Source organism: Bubalus kerabau, chromosome 16, assembly GCF_029407905.1.
Source record: "Bubalus kerabau isolate K-KA32 ecotype Philippines breed swamp buffalo chromosome 16, PCC_UOA_SB_1v2, whole genome shotgun sequence".
Lineage (NCBI taxonomy): Eukaryota > Metazoa > Chordata > Mammalia > Artiodactyla > Bovidae > Bubalus > Bubalus kerabau.
The window spans coordinates 7,007,560-7,025,322 of record NC_073639.1 but is presented as its reverse complement, the minus strand read 5'-3'; the positions used below and the strand labels follow the sequence as shown (position 1 = coordinate 7,025,322).

At 38.8% G+C, this 17,763-nt stretch overlaps 1 protein-coding gene across 2 annotated transcripts in view; it reads right to left on the bottom strand.

Moving 5' to 3' along the window:
- Positions 1–433: 433 nt before the first annotated feature.
- The window catches only part of PLRG1 (pleiotropic regulator 1), a 162,232-nt gene continuing 144,902 nt past the window's right edge, over positions 434–17,763 (bottom strand). For both annotated transcript variants that reach the window (XM_055550931.1, XM_055550933.1), the window contains 12 exons: positions 15,710–15,763; positions 14,199–14,292; positions 13,901–13,982; positions 12,276–12,377; positions 11,236–11,328; positions 7,363–7,512; positions 7,171–7,272; positions 6,734–6,836; positions 5,947–6,055; positions 4,851–4,990; positions 4,201–4,394; positions 434–905 (listed from right to left, as the gene is read on the bottom strand). In XM_055550931.1, the coding sequence (XP_055406906.1) occupies positions 846–905; positions 4,201–4,394; positions 4,851–4,990; positions 5,947–6,055; positions 6,734–6,836; positions 7,171–7,272; positions 7,363–7,512; positions 11,236–11,328; positions 12,276–12,377; positions 13,901–13,982; positions 14,199–14,292; positions 15,710–15,763 (1,283 nt within the window). In that variant the 3' untranslated portion in view covers positions 434–845. The remainder of the gene's footprint in view (positions 906–4,200; positions 4,395–4,850; positions 4,991–5,946; positions 6,056–6,733; positions 6,837–7,170; positions 7,273–7,362; positions 7,513–11,235; positions 11,329–12,275; positions 12,378–13,900; positions 13,983–14,198; positions 14,293–15,709; positions 15,764–17,763) is intronic.

Sequence of the window (17,763 nt, the reverse complement as noted above, 5' to 3'; positions counted from 1 at the left end):
TAGGGTCTGATACCTATATTGGTATCCTACTGCTTGTGGAATAAAACTGAAACTCAAAACACAAGCTTTCCCTACCGCCACTAGCTGTTCTCATTCAAGTGCCGCAGACAGCTCTCTGTTCCTGGAACATACACCTCTTGTATGTCTGGTTTTTCAGTTCACACCTTGCCTTAGAATACCCTTTCTTTCTGTGACCTCTCAAGACTCAGCTCAAACACCACTGACTCCATGAAGTCTTCCACAATCATTCCCAAGGAAAATAAATGGGCTTTTCCTCTGTGTTATCCTGGTTTTTCACTGGCACTTCTATGATAGTATTTCTGTAGTAAGCTGCTAAAAGTGGAAGTCTTAAAGGACAGATACATCTTATCCGTACCTAGTGCAGAACTTTGCAGAACATGTGCTCAAAAACTGCTGGTGAGATAAACATACATAAGACTTCAAAATCCTTTAATCCCAAAATATCAATCACAGATACCAGTATTTAAGGGTTTAAGACAAAGATTACTCCCCTCAAAACATGTCCCACTATAGTAAGCAGTTTTGTAAGTTAAAAAAAGGGGGTGTGTTTTAATTGAAGTGGCAAATCATTCTGTTTAGGATAGTTATAGTCAAAAAACTCACATATGCTTGATATCTACATCTTACTTCCTAGGATCTCAAACTGTTAATTTTAGAAATAAAAACATGGGGGAGGACAGTTCATTGTAAAATATGAAAATGCAATGATTCAAGCATGAGTTTTTGCTTTATATTCCTAGCCAGAGCACAAATGACTGGATATTCTCATCCAGGCCAAGCTAAAAAGAAACAAAAAAACAAAAACTGCAACCACAATGAACACATCAAAATCTCTTTCTCTTGATAATTTCTGGCTTCCAGCTGACTGGATGAGTTTCTTCTGTCTAAAAACAGAAAAGTAAGTAAGTTAAAACAAAGTATTACTGATCTCCTTCATATTTAATAAGTTCTTTTCTAACAAAAATAAGGCACTTATTCTAAAGTATATTACTTGGCATTATACATATAGCACTTCTTTAACAATTTTAAGATAGGTGACAAACTTTTGGCATTATCTGATTATTTATTATCTAATAAATATTAAGATAAATAATATTTAATATCTAATAAAGGATGAATGCATTTGCTACAAATTCAGTTTACGGTGTTTCATTTTAAATCAAATGGTTTCTAGATATTCTAGTAACACCTAAGATTTGATTCTAGAATTAATTTGCATAGCAATCTATTTTTTTGTTGTTATTCTTAGGGTAAGATTTTATTGGAATGCAAAAGTAGGAAGTCAAGAAACACCTGGAGTAACAGGCAAATTTGGCCTTGGAATACGGAATGAAGCAGGGCAAAGACTAATAGAGTTTTGCCAAGAAAATGCACTGGTCATAACGAACACCCTCTTCCAACAACACAAGATAGGACTCTATACATGGACATCACCAGATGGTCAACACCGAAATCAGATTGATTATATTCTTTGCAGCCAAAGATGGAGAAGCTCTATACAGTCAGCAAAAACAAGACCAGGAGCTGACTGTGGCTCAGACCATGAACTCCTTATTGCCAAATTCAGACTTAAATTGAAGAAAGTAGGGAAAACCACTAGACCATTCAGGTATGACCTAAATCAAATCCCTTATGATTATACAGTGGACGTGAGAAATAGATTTAAGGGCCTAGATCTGATAGACAGAGTGCCTGACGAGCTATGGAATGAGGTTCGTGACATTGTACAGGAGACAGGGATCAAGACCATCCCCATGGAAAAGAAATTCAAAAAAGCAAAATGGCTGTCTGGGGAGGCCTTACAAATAGCTGTGAAAAGAAGAGAAGCGAAAAGCAAAGGAGAAAAGGAAAGATATAAACATCTGAATGCAGAGTTCCAAAGAATAGCAAGAAGAGATAAGAAAGCCTTCTTCAGCGATCAATGCAAAGAAATAGAGGAAAACAACAGAATGGGAAAGACTAGAGATCTCTTCAAGAAAATCAGAGATGCCAAAGGAACATTTCATGCAAAGATGGGCTCGATAAAGGACAGAAATGGTATGGACCTAACAGAAGCAGAAGATATTAAGAAGAGGTGGCAAGAATACACAGAAGAACTGTACCAAAAAAATCTTCACAACCCAGATAACCACGATGGTGTGATCACTGACCTAGAACCAGACATCCTGGAATGTGAAGTCAAGTGGGCCTTAGAAAGCATCACTACGAACAAAGCTAGTGGAGGTGATGGCATTCCAGTTGAGCCATTTCAAATCCTGAAAGATGATGCTGTGAAAGTGCTGCACTCAGTATGCCAGCAAATTTGGAAAAGTCAGCAGCGGCCACAGGACTGGAAAAGGTCAGTTTTCATTCCAATCCCAAAGAAAGGCAATGCCAAAGAATGCTCAAATTACCACACAATTGCACTCATCTCACACGCTAGTAAATTAATGCTTAAAGTTCTCCAAGCCAGGCTTCAGCAATATGTGAACCGAGAACTTCCAGATGTTCAAGCTGGTTTTAGAAAAGGCAGAGGAACCAGAGATCAAATTGCCAACATCTGCTGGATCATCGAAAAAGCAAGAGAGTTCCAGAAAAACATCTATTTCTGCTTTATTGACTATGCCAAAGCTTTTGACTGTGTGGATCACAATAAACTGTGGAAAATTCTTCAAGAGATTGGAATACCAGACCACCTGATCTGCCTCTTGAGAAATCTGTATGCAGGTCAGGAAGCAACAGTTAGAACTGGACATGGAACAACAGACTGGTTCCAAATAGGAAAAGGAGTACATCAAGGCTGTATATTGTCACCCTGTTTATTTAACTTATATGCAGAGTACATCATGAGAAATGCTGGGCTGGAAGGGACACAAGCTGGAATCAAGATTGCTGGGAGAAATATCAATAACCTCAGATATGCAGATGACACCACCCTTATGGGAGAAAGTGAAGAGGAACTCAAAAAGCCTCTTGATGAAGGTGAAAGTGGAGAGTGAAGAAGTTGGCTTAAGGCTCAACATTCAGAAAATGAAGATCATGGCATCTGGTCCCATCACTTCATGGGAAATAGATGGGGAAACAGTGGAAACAGTGTCAGACTTTATTTTTCTGGGCTCCAAAATCACTGCAGATGGTGACTGCAGCCATGAAATTAAAAGACGCTTACTCCTTGGAAGGAAAGTTATGACCAACCTAGATAGCATATTCCAAAGCAGAGACATTACTTTGGCAACAAAGGTTCATCTAGTCAAGGTTATGGTTTTTCCTGTGGTCATGTATAGATGCAAGAGTTGGACTGTGAAGAAGGCTGAGCGCTGAAGAATTGATGCTTTTGAACTGTGGTGTTGGAGAAGACTCTTGAGAGTCCCTTGGACTGCAACGAGATCCAACCAGTCCATTCTAAAGGAGATCAGCCCTGGGATTTCTTTGGAAGGAATGATGCTAAAGCTGAAACTCCAGTACTTTGGCCACCTCATGCGAAGAGTTGACTCATTGGAAAAGACTCTGATGCTGGGAGGAATTGGGGGCAGGAGGAGAAGGGGACGACAGAAGATGAGATAGCTGGATGGCATCACTGACTCAATGGACATGAGTCTGAGTGAACTCCGGGAGTTGGTGATGGACAGGGAGGCCTGGCGTGCTGCGATTCATGGGGTCGCAAAGAGTCGGACACGGCTGAGCAACTGATCTGATCTGAAGCAAAGCTGAGATAAAATCAAAACTATCTACAGATTTGTTGTCATTAGTGAAACCAATGCAAAAATCTATGAGCTGCTAAGTCACTTCAGTCGTGTCTGACTCTGTGCGACCCCATAGATGGCAGCCTACTAGGCTCCGCCGTCCCTGGGATTCTCCAGGCAAGAACACTGGAGTGGGTGGCCATTTCCTTCTCCAATGCATGAAAGTGAAAAGTGAAAGTGAAGTTGCTCAGTCGTGTCCGACTCCTAGCGACCCCATGGACTGCAGCCTACCAGGCTCCTCCCTCCATGGGTGTTTCCAGGCAAGAGTACTGGAGTGGGGTCCCATTGCCTTCTCCGAATCTATGAGCAGACACTATTCAACATGACAAATATTTTAGTATTATGAAGATTATTTCCCCTCCTGATAATTTCAATAGCTTTAAAATGAGAAAATGCCTGGAAAATTGGCAAAGCTGACTTATTCTACTTTAAAATATCTATGAAATACAGAACTTACCGCTGTATCATCCTCTTTGTACACTTTTATGGTTTTATCAGCTTCAGCAGTTAGTAATCGACTTTCAGACTGATCAAAAGCACAAGCAAATATTCCCGACTCACTGTCCAAAGACCCAGGCTGCACTGCTGCGTGAACCCTCTGGAAATTGTAGCCAGTTCTCCAGTCCCAGAGATGCATAGTGCCATTGTCAGCTTAAAGGCAAAGACAGGTTAGACCAAGTGTCCCCTCAACAGTTCAGCCTGACAAACACTTATTAAGCACCCATCCTCAGCCAAGCACCATGGAGTTATAAAGATATATAACACACAGGCACTTGAGCTCCTCTTAATATCAATTTGTCTACTTTCATTTGTGCTTAATTCAGAATTTATTATAGATCTCAAAAAGCACCACAAAATGACATTCAACTTCAAAACACACAACCAAACTTAAGGTGATTTCTGGCATAAATCCTTAACTTAGATTTATCAATGTGGGAATTTAAAAAGAATTGAACCATGAAATATGCTATATGTATTATGAATTTTCATGAATACACATGTTAAACAGACAAGTTCTATTCTAATACGTCAGTGTAATGACTTAGAAATTTTATTCGCTAAAAAAAAAAGATAGATTAAAACATATTTATCATAAAAATACCTTACCTCCAGATACAAGCACTCCATCAGAATTTACTGTCAATGTGTTAATAATAGCATTGTGACCAGAAAGATTTTGAATGAAACTTCCATCGGGGAATTTCCACTGTTTTATGTTATCTGGAGAACCAGACGCAAATGTGTAACTGAAATAAGAAAAGAATTAATAATAAAGTAAACAAAGTTAAATACAATGTGGATTTAAAAAAAATCTTATTATGGCTATATTTTGCATGTATCATCAGGATCTATGTAGTTTTGGCAAAATATTATCATCATACCAAGATAAAAATATCAAGACAAAAAGATCTGTTCCAACTTATATCAGATTTCTAAATTACTTTAAATGTATAAGTCCTAGATTGAAGTTATATTCTCCTCTCATTTCCCCAGTGCTCTATACTGAGCTAAAGCAATAAACATACAACCCCCTAAACTCACATGAAGGGCAAGGGGTGATGTAAATGTTTTGGAGAAAGCGAGAGAGAAAGCCAGAAGAAGAGGGAAAGAACTGAGAGGAGAGGAAGAGAGAAGGGAGTCAGGTAGAGGAAGAAAGGGAGTGAGGGAGACAGGGATCGGAAGGAGGAGGCAAGATAAACGCAGGGAGAGTGGGGAGGGAGGCGAGGCAGGAGACGAGTGACCTTGGGAGTGCCAGGGGACACGGTTCTACAGACAGCAGGTTGTGATGTTATGCTCCATCTCTCTGTGAATAATGTTCATGATACCTACTATTTTTTTCCTATGTATATTAATTTTTTCATTATGAAATTAACTATTCTATGTTTAGTCCAGTGTCCAATAATATTTTTGTCCAAAACATTAAATCTAGCGACTATTAGCTTCCATTACGACATGCAGCCTGTCACCATGATTTATTTGTATTATCTCATTTGACATCATTTTTCACCGTGTAGAAAGTTTTCTTCATCTTATGCAGGACAAGAAAAATACTTCACAAGGAAAATAAAGGAAATGCAAGCTCATAAATGGAACAGGTCTGAAAAATGACTAAATGACTACCAAAGTAGTACTAATTTTGCTATTTCTGAATTATACTAAGAATTGAAGGAAGAAGAGAAGCTACTTAGGAAAACAGACTTACTGTCTTGGATGTAAAACCACAGCTCTGACTGATTTTTTGTGATTTGTTAATGTGACTCTTGTTTTTCCAGCCACCAAATCCCATAATCGTATTGTAGTATCATGGCTTCCTGTAAGGAGAATCCCCAAAATACAGACCAGAAAAAAAGAATGCAAGAGTTAAATATAATAAAACCTGAAGCATTCTTCTACAGACACATATATATGGAACAAAAGTCGTATCAACCTTTGACTAATTGCTTTCTATACTTTCAAAATATTTGGTTGATTTTAATCCTTAAATATAATAAATGCTGAGTGCACTGTCATCTGAAGAGCCAGAACAAACGTGAAAACAAATACATAATGTTATTCCCTAGTGGAGAGGAAGGCAAAAACTCTAATGATTATTTAAATAAAACAAGGGAAGGAATTATTTTCTAGTCTTAAAGATTCATTGCTATTAACCATGTTTTAAGCAAAGCAAGAATCAAATCAGTTCTAAAAGTCCGGGGTACTGCGTCTTCTAACATTAATTTCTTAGACTGCTAATTTTGAAACTATAAAACAGCACTTAGTTGTATCTAATAGCACTACTTTCTAGTCAGACATTACATGATACAAAGATTCTATGATATATAAAACTTATGACATAAAAACAGAATTAAATGTTACCACAATAAATTTAAAGTGCACAGAGAAACACTGAATATACAACACAAAGCAAGAATCACAGTAAATATGAAAAGTATATAATAATAATGCATGCTGATATGATATACCGTAAACTTGAAAAGTATGGATCATACCAGTGATAATTTGGGGTTCCGCAGCCTGACACCTCACTGTAGCCACTGCGTTAGTATGTCCAGACAATGTGTGTACACTGGCTTTAGTTCTCACATCCCAAATCTATAAAAACAGCACACAATACCATCAATGAAAACAGGTATTCCTATCTTCAGGCAAGTAACAAGATCAATTCAAGCATGGGAACTGACTAGAAAACTGTGTAGACCTGTCTGAATAGAATGAAGAAAGTGTGTAAATGAAATAACCTGTCACATTTCAGGGGCAGGGCCACCCAACAGTGGACATGGAGAGGCCACAGAGCTGGGGATGAAGACTAGGTGGGGTACTGACGGGTCAAAGTAAGGATCTTGAAATTCTCTATGCAGAAACGCAGACCTCAGGATTGCACCCTGCAGGAGGCAGTGTATGCACAGATGGGCTCCAGTCCACTTACCCGTGCGGTTGAGTCTCGGCTACAGGTCACCAGCACATCAATGGTTGGGTGCAAATCCAAGCCGTACACGGCACTCAGATGTCCATGATAGTGCCTTATAACCTAAAAAAGAAGGGAGGAGAGTTAACTTATCTGTAACTGGGAGGATAAATAGGGGCTCATGATGCTTTCAGTCCTCAACTCCACACATACCTTATTATACTCGAGATCCCAGCATTTGACTTGCTTGTCTTCTCCACAGGAGAACAGGTACGGGCTCCTCGTGCTCACTATCACACCACGTACTGTGCTTATGTGCCCAGTTAACGACAGTTTCAACTTGCCACTAGCCAAGTCCCAGATCTGCAATCAAAAAATACTTAATTTTACTCTTGCTGATTATTTCAAAGCAAATTTTTAGAATCTTAATGTTAAAATTGTCATCAAAAGTGAAAGATAAAAACATATAAAACTACAAAAGTTTGCAAAATAACCCCATCACCAAAAATAAAAGCAGGAGAAAGAGAATTGAAAGGCATGCTCAAACTGGGAAAGTATTTGCATAGATGACAAAAAGTTCTTAATATATAAAGGGTATTGAGCCAAAGAATGAATACTGAGGTATTAAATTAGTCAAGGATGGCATCAACTTAAAAAGAAATCCTGAAAAGTAGCAAATAAAATATTAAAAAGTTCAACCTCACTACAAATTTTATATACAGTTTTCTTTTTTAAAGATTAGTTACTCTTTTCTACTTATATTAGCATGTTAAGTTGCTTCAGTCATGTTCAACTCTTTGCTACCCTATGGTCTGTAGCCTGCCAGGCTCCTCTGTCCATGGGATTCTCCAGGTGAGAAACTAGACTGGGTTGCTATGCCCTCCTCCAGGGGATCTTTCCAACTCTGGGATCAAACCCACATCTCCTGCAGTGCAGGCGGATTCTTTACCGCTGAGCCACCAGGGGAGCCCATCGTATTAGTAGGTATTTTTAAAGAAACATAAGTAATGTCCTGAAAAGTATCCTCTCATGTGCTGCAAGCATCAATTCACCCATTTTGGAACTTCAAGAATGTCTGACCTTTTAATACTTTTTCTGGCAAACTATAACAAAGCAATACAGAAAATACAGAAAAACAATACAGAAAATTTAAAATACAGAAAAAGCTTTCAGTTCAGTTGCTCAGTCGTATCACTCTTTGCGACCCCATGAATCGCAGCACGCCAGGCCTCCCTGTCCATCACCAACTCCCAGAGTTCACTCAAATTCACGTCCATCGAGTCGGTGATGCCATCCAGCCATCTCATCCTCTGTCATCCCCTTTTGTCCTGCCCCCAATCTCTCCCAGCATCAGAGTCTTTTCCAATGAGTCAACTCTTCGCATGAGGTGGCCAAAGTACTGGAGTTTCAGCTTTAGCATCATTCCTTCCAAAGAACACCAAGGACTGATCTCCTTTAGAATGGATTGGTTGGATCTCCTTGCAGTCCAAGGGACTCTCAAGAGTCTTCTCCAACACCACAGTTCAAAAGCATCAATTCTTCAGTGCTCAGCTTTCTTCACAGTCCAACTCTTGCATCCATACATGACGACTGGAAAAACCATAGCCACATGACCACTGAAAAAACCACAGCCTCGACGAGACAGACCTTTGTTGCCAAAGTAATGTCTCTGCTTTTCAATATGCTGTCTAGGTGGGTCATAACTTTTCTTCCAAGGAGTAAGCGTCTTTTAATTTCATGGCTGCAGCCACCATCTGCAGTGATTTTGGAGCCCAGAAAAATAAAGTCTGACACTGTTTCCACAATTTCCCCATCTATTTCCCATGAAGTGATGGAACCGGATGCCATGATCTTTGTTTTCTGAATGTTGAGCTTTAAGCCAACTTTTTCACTCTCCTCTTTCACTTTCAAGAGGCTTTTTAGTTCTTCTTCACTTTCTGCCATAAGGGTGGTGTCATCTGCATATCTGAGGTTATTGATATTTCTCCCAGCAATCTTGATTCCAGCTTCTGCTTCTTCCAGCCCAGCATTTCTCATGATGTACTCTGCATATAAGTTAAATAAGCCGGGTGACAATATACAGCCTTGACGTACTCCTTTTCCTATTTGGAACCAGTCTGTTGTTCCATGTCCAGTTCTAACTGTTGCCTCCTGACCTGCATATAGGTTTCTCAAGAGGTAGGTCAGGTGGTCTGGTATTCCAATCTCTTGAAGAATTTTCCACAGTTTATTATGATCCACACACTCAAAGGCTTTAGCATAGTCAATAAAGCAAAAATAGATGTTTTTCTGGAACTCTTTTGCTTTTTTGATGATCCAGCGGATGTTGGCAATTTGATCTCTGATTCCTCTGCCAGCTTGAACATCAGGAAGTTCACGGTTCACATATTGCTGAAGCCTGGCTTGGAGAATTTTGAGCATTACTTTACTAGCGTATGAGATGAGTGCAATTGTGTGGTAGTTTGAGCATTCTTTGGCATTGCTTTTCTTTGGGATTGGAATGAAAACTGACCTTTTCCAGTCCTGTGGCCACTGCTGAGTTTTCCACATTTGCTGGCATATCGAGTGCAGCACTTTCACCGCATCATCTTTCAGGATTTGAAAGAGCTCAACTGGAATTCCATCACCTCCACTAGCTTTGTTCGTAGTGATGCTTTCTAAGGCCCACTTGACTTCACATTCCAGGATGTCTGGCTCTAGGTCAGTGATCACACCATTGTGATTATCTGGGTCGTGAAGATCTTTTTTGTACAGTTCTTCTGTGTATTCTTGCCACCTCGTCTTAATATCTTCCGCTTCTGTTAGGTCCATACCATTTCTGTCCTTTATTGAGCCCATCTTTGCATGAAATGTTCCCTTGGTATCTCTAATTTTCTTGAAGAGATCTCTAGTCTTTCCCATTCTATTGTTTTCCTCTATTTCTTTGCATTGATTGCTGAGGAAGGCTTTCTTATCTCTTCTTGCTATTCTTTGGAACTCTGCATTCAGATGCTTATATCTTTCCTTTTCTCCTTTGCTTTTTGCTTCTCTTGTTTTCACAGCTATTTGTAAAGCTATTTGAAAAAGCTTTAGACCCACACTAATTACACATTAGCATTGCTTATGTTAGTGAAAAATGAGGAAGCTAAAAAACTTTAATGTTCAACAGTAGGAAAACAGACTACAGCGTATCCAATGATAACAATACTATAGAAGCACTTAAAAAGATGTTCAGAGGAGGGGTGGATAGGCAGTTTGGGATTCAGAGATGCAAACTAGTATATATAGAACTGACAGACAACAAGGTCCTAATATATGGCTCAGGGAACTATATTCAATATCCTGTAATAAACCATACACATATATATATGTATACACACACACGTATATGGGGCTTCCCAGGTAGCACTAGTGGTAAAGAACTCGCCTGCCAATGCAGGAGACGTAAGAAACACAGGTTTGATTCCTGGATTGGGAAGATCCCCTGAAGAAGGGAACGGCTACCCACTCCAGTATTCTGGCCTGGAGAATTCCATGGACTGTATAGTCCATGGGGTCTCAAAGAGTCAGACACAACTGAGCGACTTTCACTTAAGTGAAAAAAAAACCTGGGACAAAATTACATATTTGAACATGAATGTTTAAAAGATACACATTTATAACCACAGGAAAAATGCTCAGAAGAAAATGCAGATACACATACACAGAGAAGTTAAAAATAAATTTATTCAAATATCTGACAGTAATAGGATTATGTATGGGTCTACATTCTTTTATTCTCCTTTACATTTTCCACATTTTTTAATAGATAAGCCTGTTTTAATTTTGTAATCAGAAGGGGAAAAAATATGAAGGAATTATTTGGAGATAGTCAGCATGCACTATCTGGAAAAAAACCGTTGTTTAAATACCACTTTCTCAAACAGATACTTATTTGGGACATTTAACTGGTACAAATTATTTTAACAGGCAATAAATTTTACTGCACACTCAGGTCTACAAATCAGAGAACTACAAAGCAGTTACCCAGAGGAAATAACTTAAAACACATTAAAATTACATGGCAAACAAAAAGTCGTATTTACTTTTTTCTTCTTTTCTTATTACCTTTATAGTTCTGTCAGCAGATCCAGTAACAAACCACTGATTTCCAGGTTCCACAGCAATACATCGAACCCAGCCAAGATGCCCACTGATCACCTGTATTAAGAAAAAAAGACAGAATGAGCAAGCTCACTATACATAAGCTAAAGCTGATTCAATTTCAAGTCATCATGCTTGTGTTAAATTTCATCCAATCTGACTTGCCCTACCCCTATCAAAAAAATGATAAGTTTATAAGATTAACTGCTAATTAGATTTTAAAATAAGTGTAAAATTATCTTCAACTGGTGAATGGATGAATATACAAACTGTGGTATATCTATACAATGGACTACTGCTTGACAATAAGAAGGAATGCATTAATACATGCAACAACTTAGATGAATCTAAATGCAGTAAGCTGAGTAAAGAAACCCAGCCCCAAAAGATATATACTGAATTTACGATACAACTGAAAAGCACAACTATAATGATAGAAAACAGATGAAAGGTTGGCAGGGTAGGGAAGGGTGTGATTCTAAAAAACAGCCCAGGGGTATGTGTGAATTGATAGAGGTTCTAATTATCCAGATTGTGGTAGTGGCTAACCAAGTCTATAACCTTTAAGATTTATTAGATCTATACACCTAAAGAAAGTCTATTCTATAGTATGGTAACATGTACAGCTGTCTATTTCCTACTATTTACATTTTACTTAATATTTGGTACATTTGAAATGTTCCGATGCATTGATTTTTCTCCTTGACCTTCATAAAGAACACCTCAAACACATTCCTAAATTTATTTTGTGTGCTCTCCATTCAGGAGCTTTCATCAATATTTTATACTACCTTTTATACAAAATATAAGTATATAACTTCTACTTAATGAAGTTTACTTTCCAAGATATCTTTTAAGATCGTGCCTAACCCCCTTCCTCCCAACCCCAAACTACCAGCTGTCATATATTCACTGTTTCCTCTTTATTCTAGCCCTTGGCTCTTGTTTAACTGAAAAGCAGTGATCATGTTTCCTGTAGTGCAATAACAGACAGGTTCACTCACTCTGTAGAGTTTCCACGGTGGGTGCCACTGGGGTTTTGGCATTGTAGGGGCTTTTTTAGCCATCAGTGCAGAGTTCTTGGCATTGCTACCCTCTATAACAACCTAGATAAGGAAAAGATTACACTATTATTAAAGACATCCTATCTACAATTTCATGTTATCAATTCTAAAATGGAAAGTCAAAGAGGGGACTTATGAAAGGTTTTTTTTCCTTAAAGGAAAGCTGAAAAATATTTGTATACCCAGAAAATGAGTCTAAGACTTCCAATCAGAACTATATGTTCTGTTTGTTAATTTTGACTTTAAAACACAAAAAATCTCACGAGGCAGAACCTTAGCATTGAAAGCCATATCACTGTGCATGGGTTCAAAACCCAATTCTGTCCATTACCAGCTGAAGACCTGAGGTAAAAAATTAAGTAATTTCTGTGCCTCATTAGTAAAATGGAAATAACAGCAACTGCCCCATAGAGGGATTCCGAGGACTATGACAGAGTGGTCAGTGTTCAACGTAAACTCCAGTTTTTAAGTAACTGTTAATGCCACTTCCTTTGTCACATTTTAACATTATTGATCTAATATTACAAAGGAGATTGAAAGTTCCTTCTATTTATCTCCTACAAAAGTATTTCAAGACTATATAAGGGTATACTAGCTGATATAACCATCTACTGCTAGCATCCCATCCAAAAAATACTGAAGTCTGTAAACGGCCTGTGCTCAAGAGGCTTATGTTATATCCCAAGCAGGCAGAAAGTCTGGGCAGATCCTGTGAATGGAGGCTAAAGAAAAATGAGGTGGGAGGACTACAAATTCACTCACTTCATAAAGCAACTGCCCAACAAACTGAGGAAGTAAGGCCTGTACTTATGTCAAGTGACAGCATAATAAAGCAAACTGCATTTTCAGTTATTCCTTCTACAACTACTTTCATTGGTAACAACAGCTGCCACTTACTTACAGATAAATTATATATTTCTAAATGTTCATTTATAAAATACTAGTTGTATAGCGTATGAATACTATAATGCCAATAGCACTCAACTCAAACAGGATAAACCAACTGAGAGCTTAATAAAAGACACTTCACATCTAACACATACTAATACAAGCTTCAGAACAACAGTGCTTGTATTTTTAATACTGGGTAACAAACAGCAACATCACAGTATCCTCATCAAAATAACTGTCACACCCAACATGCAAGTAAGACACAGGATTAACAGAACTTCTTTTGTCAGTTCACTAGCAACTTCAATTTTAGGGCTATGAAATATTAACAACGAGCTCAGGAAGAGTCTGCCTGCTACTGCAGGAGACCTGGGTTCAATACCTGGGTTGGGAAGATCCCATGGAGAAGAGAATGGCAACCCATTCCAGTATTATTGGCTGGAAAATTCCATGGGCAGAGGTGCCTGGAGGGCTACAGTCCCTGGGGTCACAAAGAGTCGGACAGGACTGAGCGACTAACACTTTCACTTTTAGGCTGCTATTTACTTGAAAAATTCCAAGGAAAATGTTCATTCATTTAACTTTTCAGGTGAGACTCTTAAGAGTAAAGGGACACAGGCAGTATGCTCCACAGTCAGAAACCTGCAGCACGGCAAGATTCGACACAGACTCACCGCCCCTGCAGGTTGCGCACGGTCAGGAGCCCCAGGGTGCCGGTATTCACCGCCAGCAGGCACAGGACGATTTGCATCAGCTCTGAGGAAAAAGAAAAGAACCACCACAATGTAAGTAAGCAACGCCTCCAGTCACTTCATCTGCAGGACTGACTCTTTTTTAAGTTTTTGTAAGCACTGGTAAAGGAAAATGTCACATAATACATAATTACCAAGAAACAAATTTAAATATAAGAAAAAAATCTAAGCAGTAAACTATGCTTTCAAAATCTTTGTAATTTAGAAGCATATTTCCTACCTGGCTTGAGAAGCAGGTAATGCCACAGCTAAGGACTGTGCAGCTGATTCACTTGGCATTCTTTGGATCTTAGTGTCTGCTGTCAAAGCAACCCCTATTAAAATCAGAAAAAAACCAACTATTTTTAGTATCTATCTTTGCTTTCATTTATATGCATTTATAATAAAAAACTGGAGTAAGACATGCCAAAAAAGGAAATGGTAATTATCTCCAGATGGTGATATTACAAAAATTTTTATTATATTTTGCAGGTCTTTTGTTATGAAATTAAAAGACGCTTACTCCTTGGAAGGAAAGTTATGACCAACCTAGATAGCATATTCAAAAGCAGAGACATTACTTTGCCAACAAAGGTCCGTCTAGTCAAGGCTATGGTTTTTCCTCTGGTCATGTATGGAGGTGAGAGTTGGACTGGGAAGAAGGCTGAGCACCAAAGAATTGATGCTTTTGAACTGTGGTGTTGGAGAAGACTCTTGAGAGTCCCTTGGACTGCAAGGAGATCCAACCAGTCCATTCTGAAGGAGATCAGTCCTGGGATTTCTTTGGAAGGAATGATGCTAAAGCTGAAACTCCAGTACTTTGGCCACCTCATGCGAAGAGTTGACTCATTGGAAAAGACTCTGATGCTGGGAGGGATTGGGGGCAGGAGCAGAAGGGGATGACAGAGGATGAGATGGCTGGATGGCATCACTGACTCGATGGATGTGAGTTTCAGTGAACTCTGGGAGTTGGTGATGGACAGGGAGGCCTGGCGTGCTGTGATTCATGGGGTTGCAAAGAGTTGGACACGACTGAGCGACTGATCTGATCTGATAATAAATATTGCTCAATGTATATCTCAAATTTATCTCACATATTTAATTAAAAGTTTGATATGAACATAGCCCAACATAGTAGTTAAATTTAATACATAATAGTTAAATCTCTATTATCTTAGGATACTACTTTCAAATATAAAAATTAAGCAGTTCCCCAAATACTAACAGAGTCTTTCCAAGGGTAAATGTAAATTCCTACAACAAAAAGCACTAATTTACCTATACTTTCAATGTGGTGAATTCTGTCCTCTAAAATTACTAAATCTAGATATACTAAGCTTTGTGTCCTCCACTCTGTGATTCTGGCCACTCTACTTGTGTGCTAATTCTTCTACACATACACCATAGCCAGGATATGTTTCTATCATACCTGCTTCTACACGAACATTTTCAACACTTTCATGAGCTTAGTGATATTAATGTGTTTAACTAAACCTCCAGGTATAAGCTTGTCTTAGCCCGGAGCAGTCTTTTGAATTCTTAGCACAGTGCCTGATGAAAAATAGGTGCGTAATTTAGTTTGCAGAATGACTGCATATGAAATGTATGTTAATTCTTATCTAAAATGCTCTGCCTGAATACCTGGTTATGGAGCTTATCTTATATTCTACAGGCAATGGGGATCATATTATTGGCTCATTTGTGGAAATATAAGTGATCGTGAGACATTTTCATATATAACAGTTCATTTACCAGGTCCTGGTGGATACGGATGTGTACCTGTCACCAAATATTCAACTTCTTGTCCTACCAAAAGAAAGAGAAATAAAATTCATCAATGGCAAAATTACCTTATATACACGTGCTATTTCTTTTAATGAATTAAATAATATTAAATTATCAACTGGATTTCTTAAATCTTTCCAACTAATCAAGTCTCAGAAATAAGATAAGTTGATCATTTTTGTTCTGTCTTCTGGAGACATATACACAGCTATTTCCTTAGCCATTTGCTGATGTGAGGTCAAGAAAGCTTGTAAGTTTGTTACACAGCAATGTAACAGCAATAGAAAGGTCATCCTGGCAAGTAATAATCCACTCAGGCTTATCTTCTAAGAAAATGGTTTTCTTGTGGAACCTTGGATTATCTTTGTTCACTATGATTTTAGTACTTAATATCACCTTTCTTAATTATAGCCAAAACAGATACATGCCCTCTCCACAGGTTAGGAATTTTCCCTTTAGTCTCCACCATGAGAAAGGCAATGCCAAAGAATGTTCAAACTACTGCACAATTGCACTCATCTCACATGCTAGTAAAGTAATGCTCAAAATTCTCCAAGCCAGGTTTCAGCAATACGTGAACCACGAACTTCCTGATGTTCAAGCTGGTTTTCGAAAAGGCAGAGGAACCAGAGATCAAATTGCCAACATCCGCTGGATCATCGAAAAAGCAAGAGAGTTCCAGAAAAACATCTATTTCTGCTTTATTGACTATGCCAAAGCCTCTGACGGTGTGGATCACAACAAACTGTGGAAAATTCTTCAAGAGATGGGAATACCAGACCACCTGACCTGCCTCTTGAGAAAGCTGTATGCAGGTCAGAAAGCAACAGTTAGAACTGGACATGGAACAACAGACTGGTTCCAAAAAGGAAAAGGAGTATGTCAAGACTGTATATTTTCACCCTGCTTATTTAACTTATATGCAGAGTACATCATGAGAAACGCTGGACTGGAAGAAACACAAGCTGGAATCAAGATTGCCGGGAGAAATATCAATAACCTCAGATATGCAGATGACACCACCTTTATGGCAGAAAGTAAAGAGGAACTAAAAAGCCTCTTGATGAAAGTGAAAGAGGAGAGTGAAAAAGTTGGCTTAAAGCTCAACATTCAGAAAACGAAGATCATGGCATCCGGTCCCAACACTTCATGGGAAATAGATGTGGAAACAGTGTCAGACTTTACTTTTCTGGGCTCCAAAATCACTGCAGATTGTGACTGCAGCCATGAAATTAAAAGATGCTTACTCCTTGGAAGGAAAAGTTATGACCAACCTAGATAGCATATTCAAAAGCAGAGACATTACTTTGCCAACAAAGGTCCGTCTAGTCAAGGCTATGGGTTTTCCTGTGGTCATGTATGGAGGTGAGAGTTGGACTGGGAAGAAGGCTGAGCACCAGAGAATTGATGCTTTTGAACTGTGGTGTTGGAGAAGACTCTTGGAGAGTCCCTTGGACTGCAAGAAGATCCAATCAGTCCACTCTGAAGGAGATCAGCCCTGGGATTTCTTTGGAAGGAATGATGCTAAAGCTGAAACTCCAGTACTTTGGCCACCTCATGAGAAGAGTTGACTCACTGGAAAAGACTCTGATGCTGGGAGGGATTGGGGGCAGGAGCAGAAGGGGACGACAGAGGATGAGATGGCTGGATGGCATCACTGACTCGATGGATGTGAGTTTCAGTGAACTCTGGGAGTTGGTGATGGACAGGGAGGCCTGGTGTGCTGCGATTCATGGGGTCGCAAAGAGTCAGACATGACTGAGCAACTGAACTGAACTGAATTGATGACTATCTCCAAATCCTAAGAATCTCTGTCATCATCATAACACTGTTTTTCAATTTCATATAAGGAAAAAAATCCACCAACCAATAATCTCACTCATTATGAGGAATGAGGAAATCAGGACTTCTACTATAATCTTGGTACAGCTGTTAAATAGGGTTGTGATTCTAATAAGTCCTTCTAGGAGGAGCACTAATAAGATATTTTCATTTTTCTATTTTTAAAATTCACATTTAAA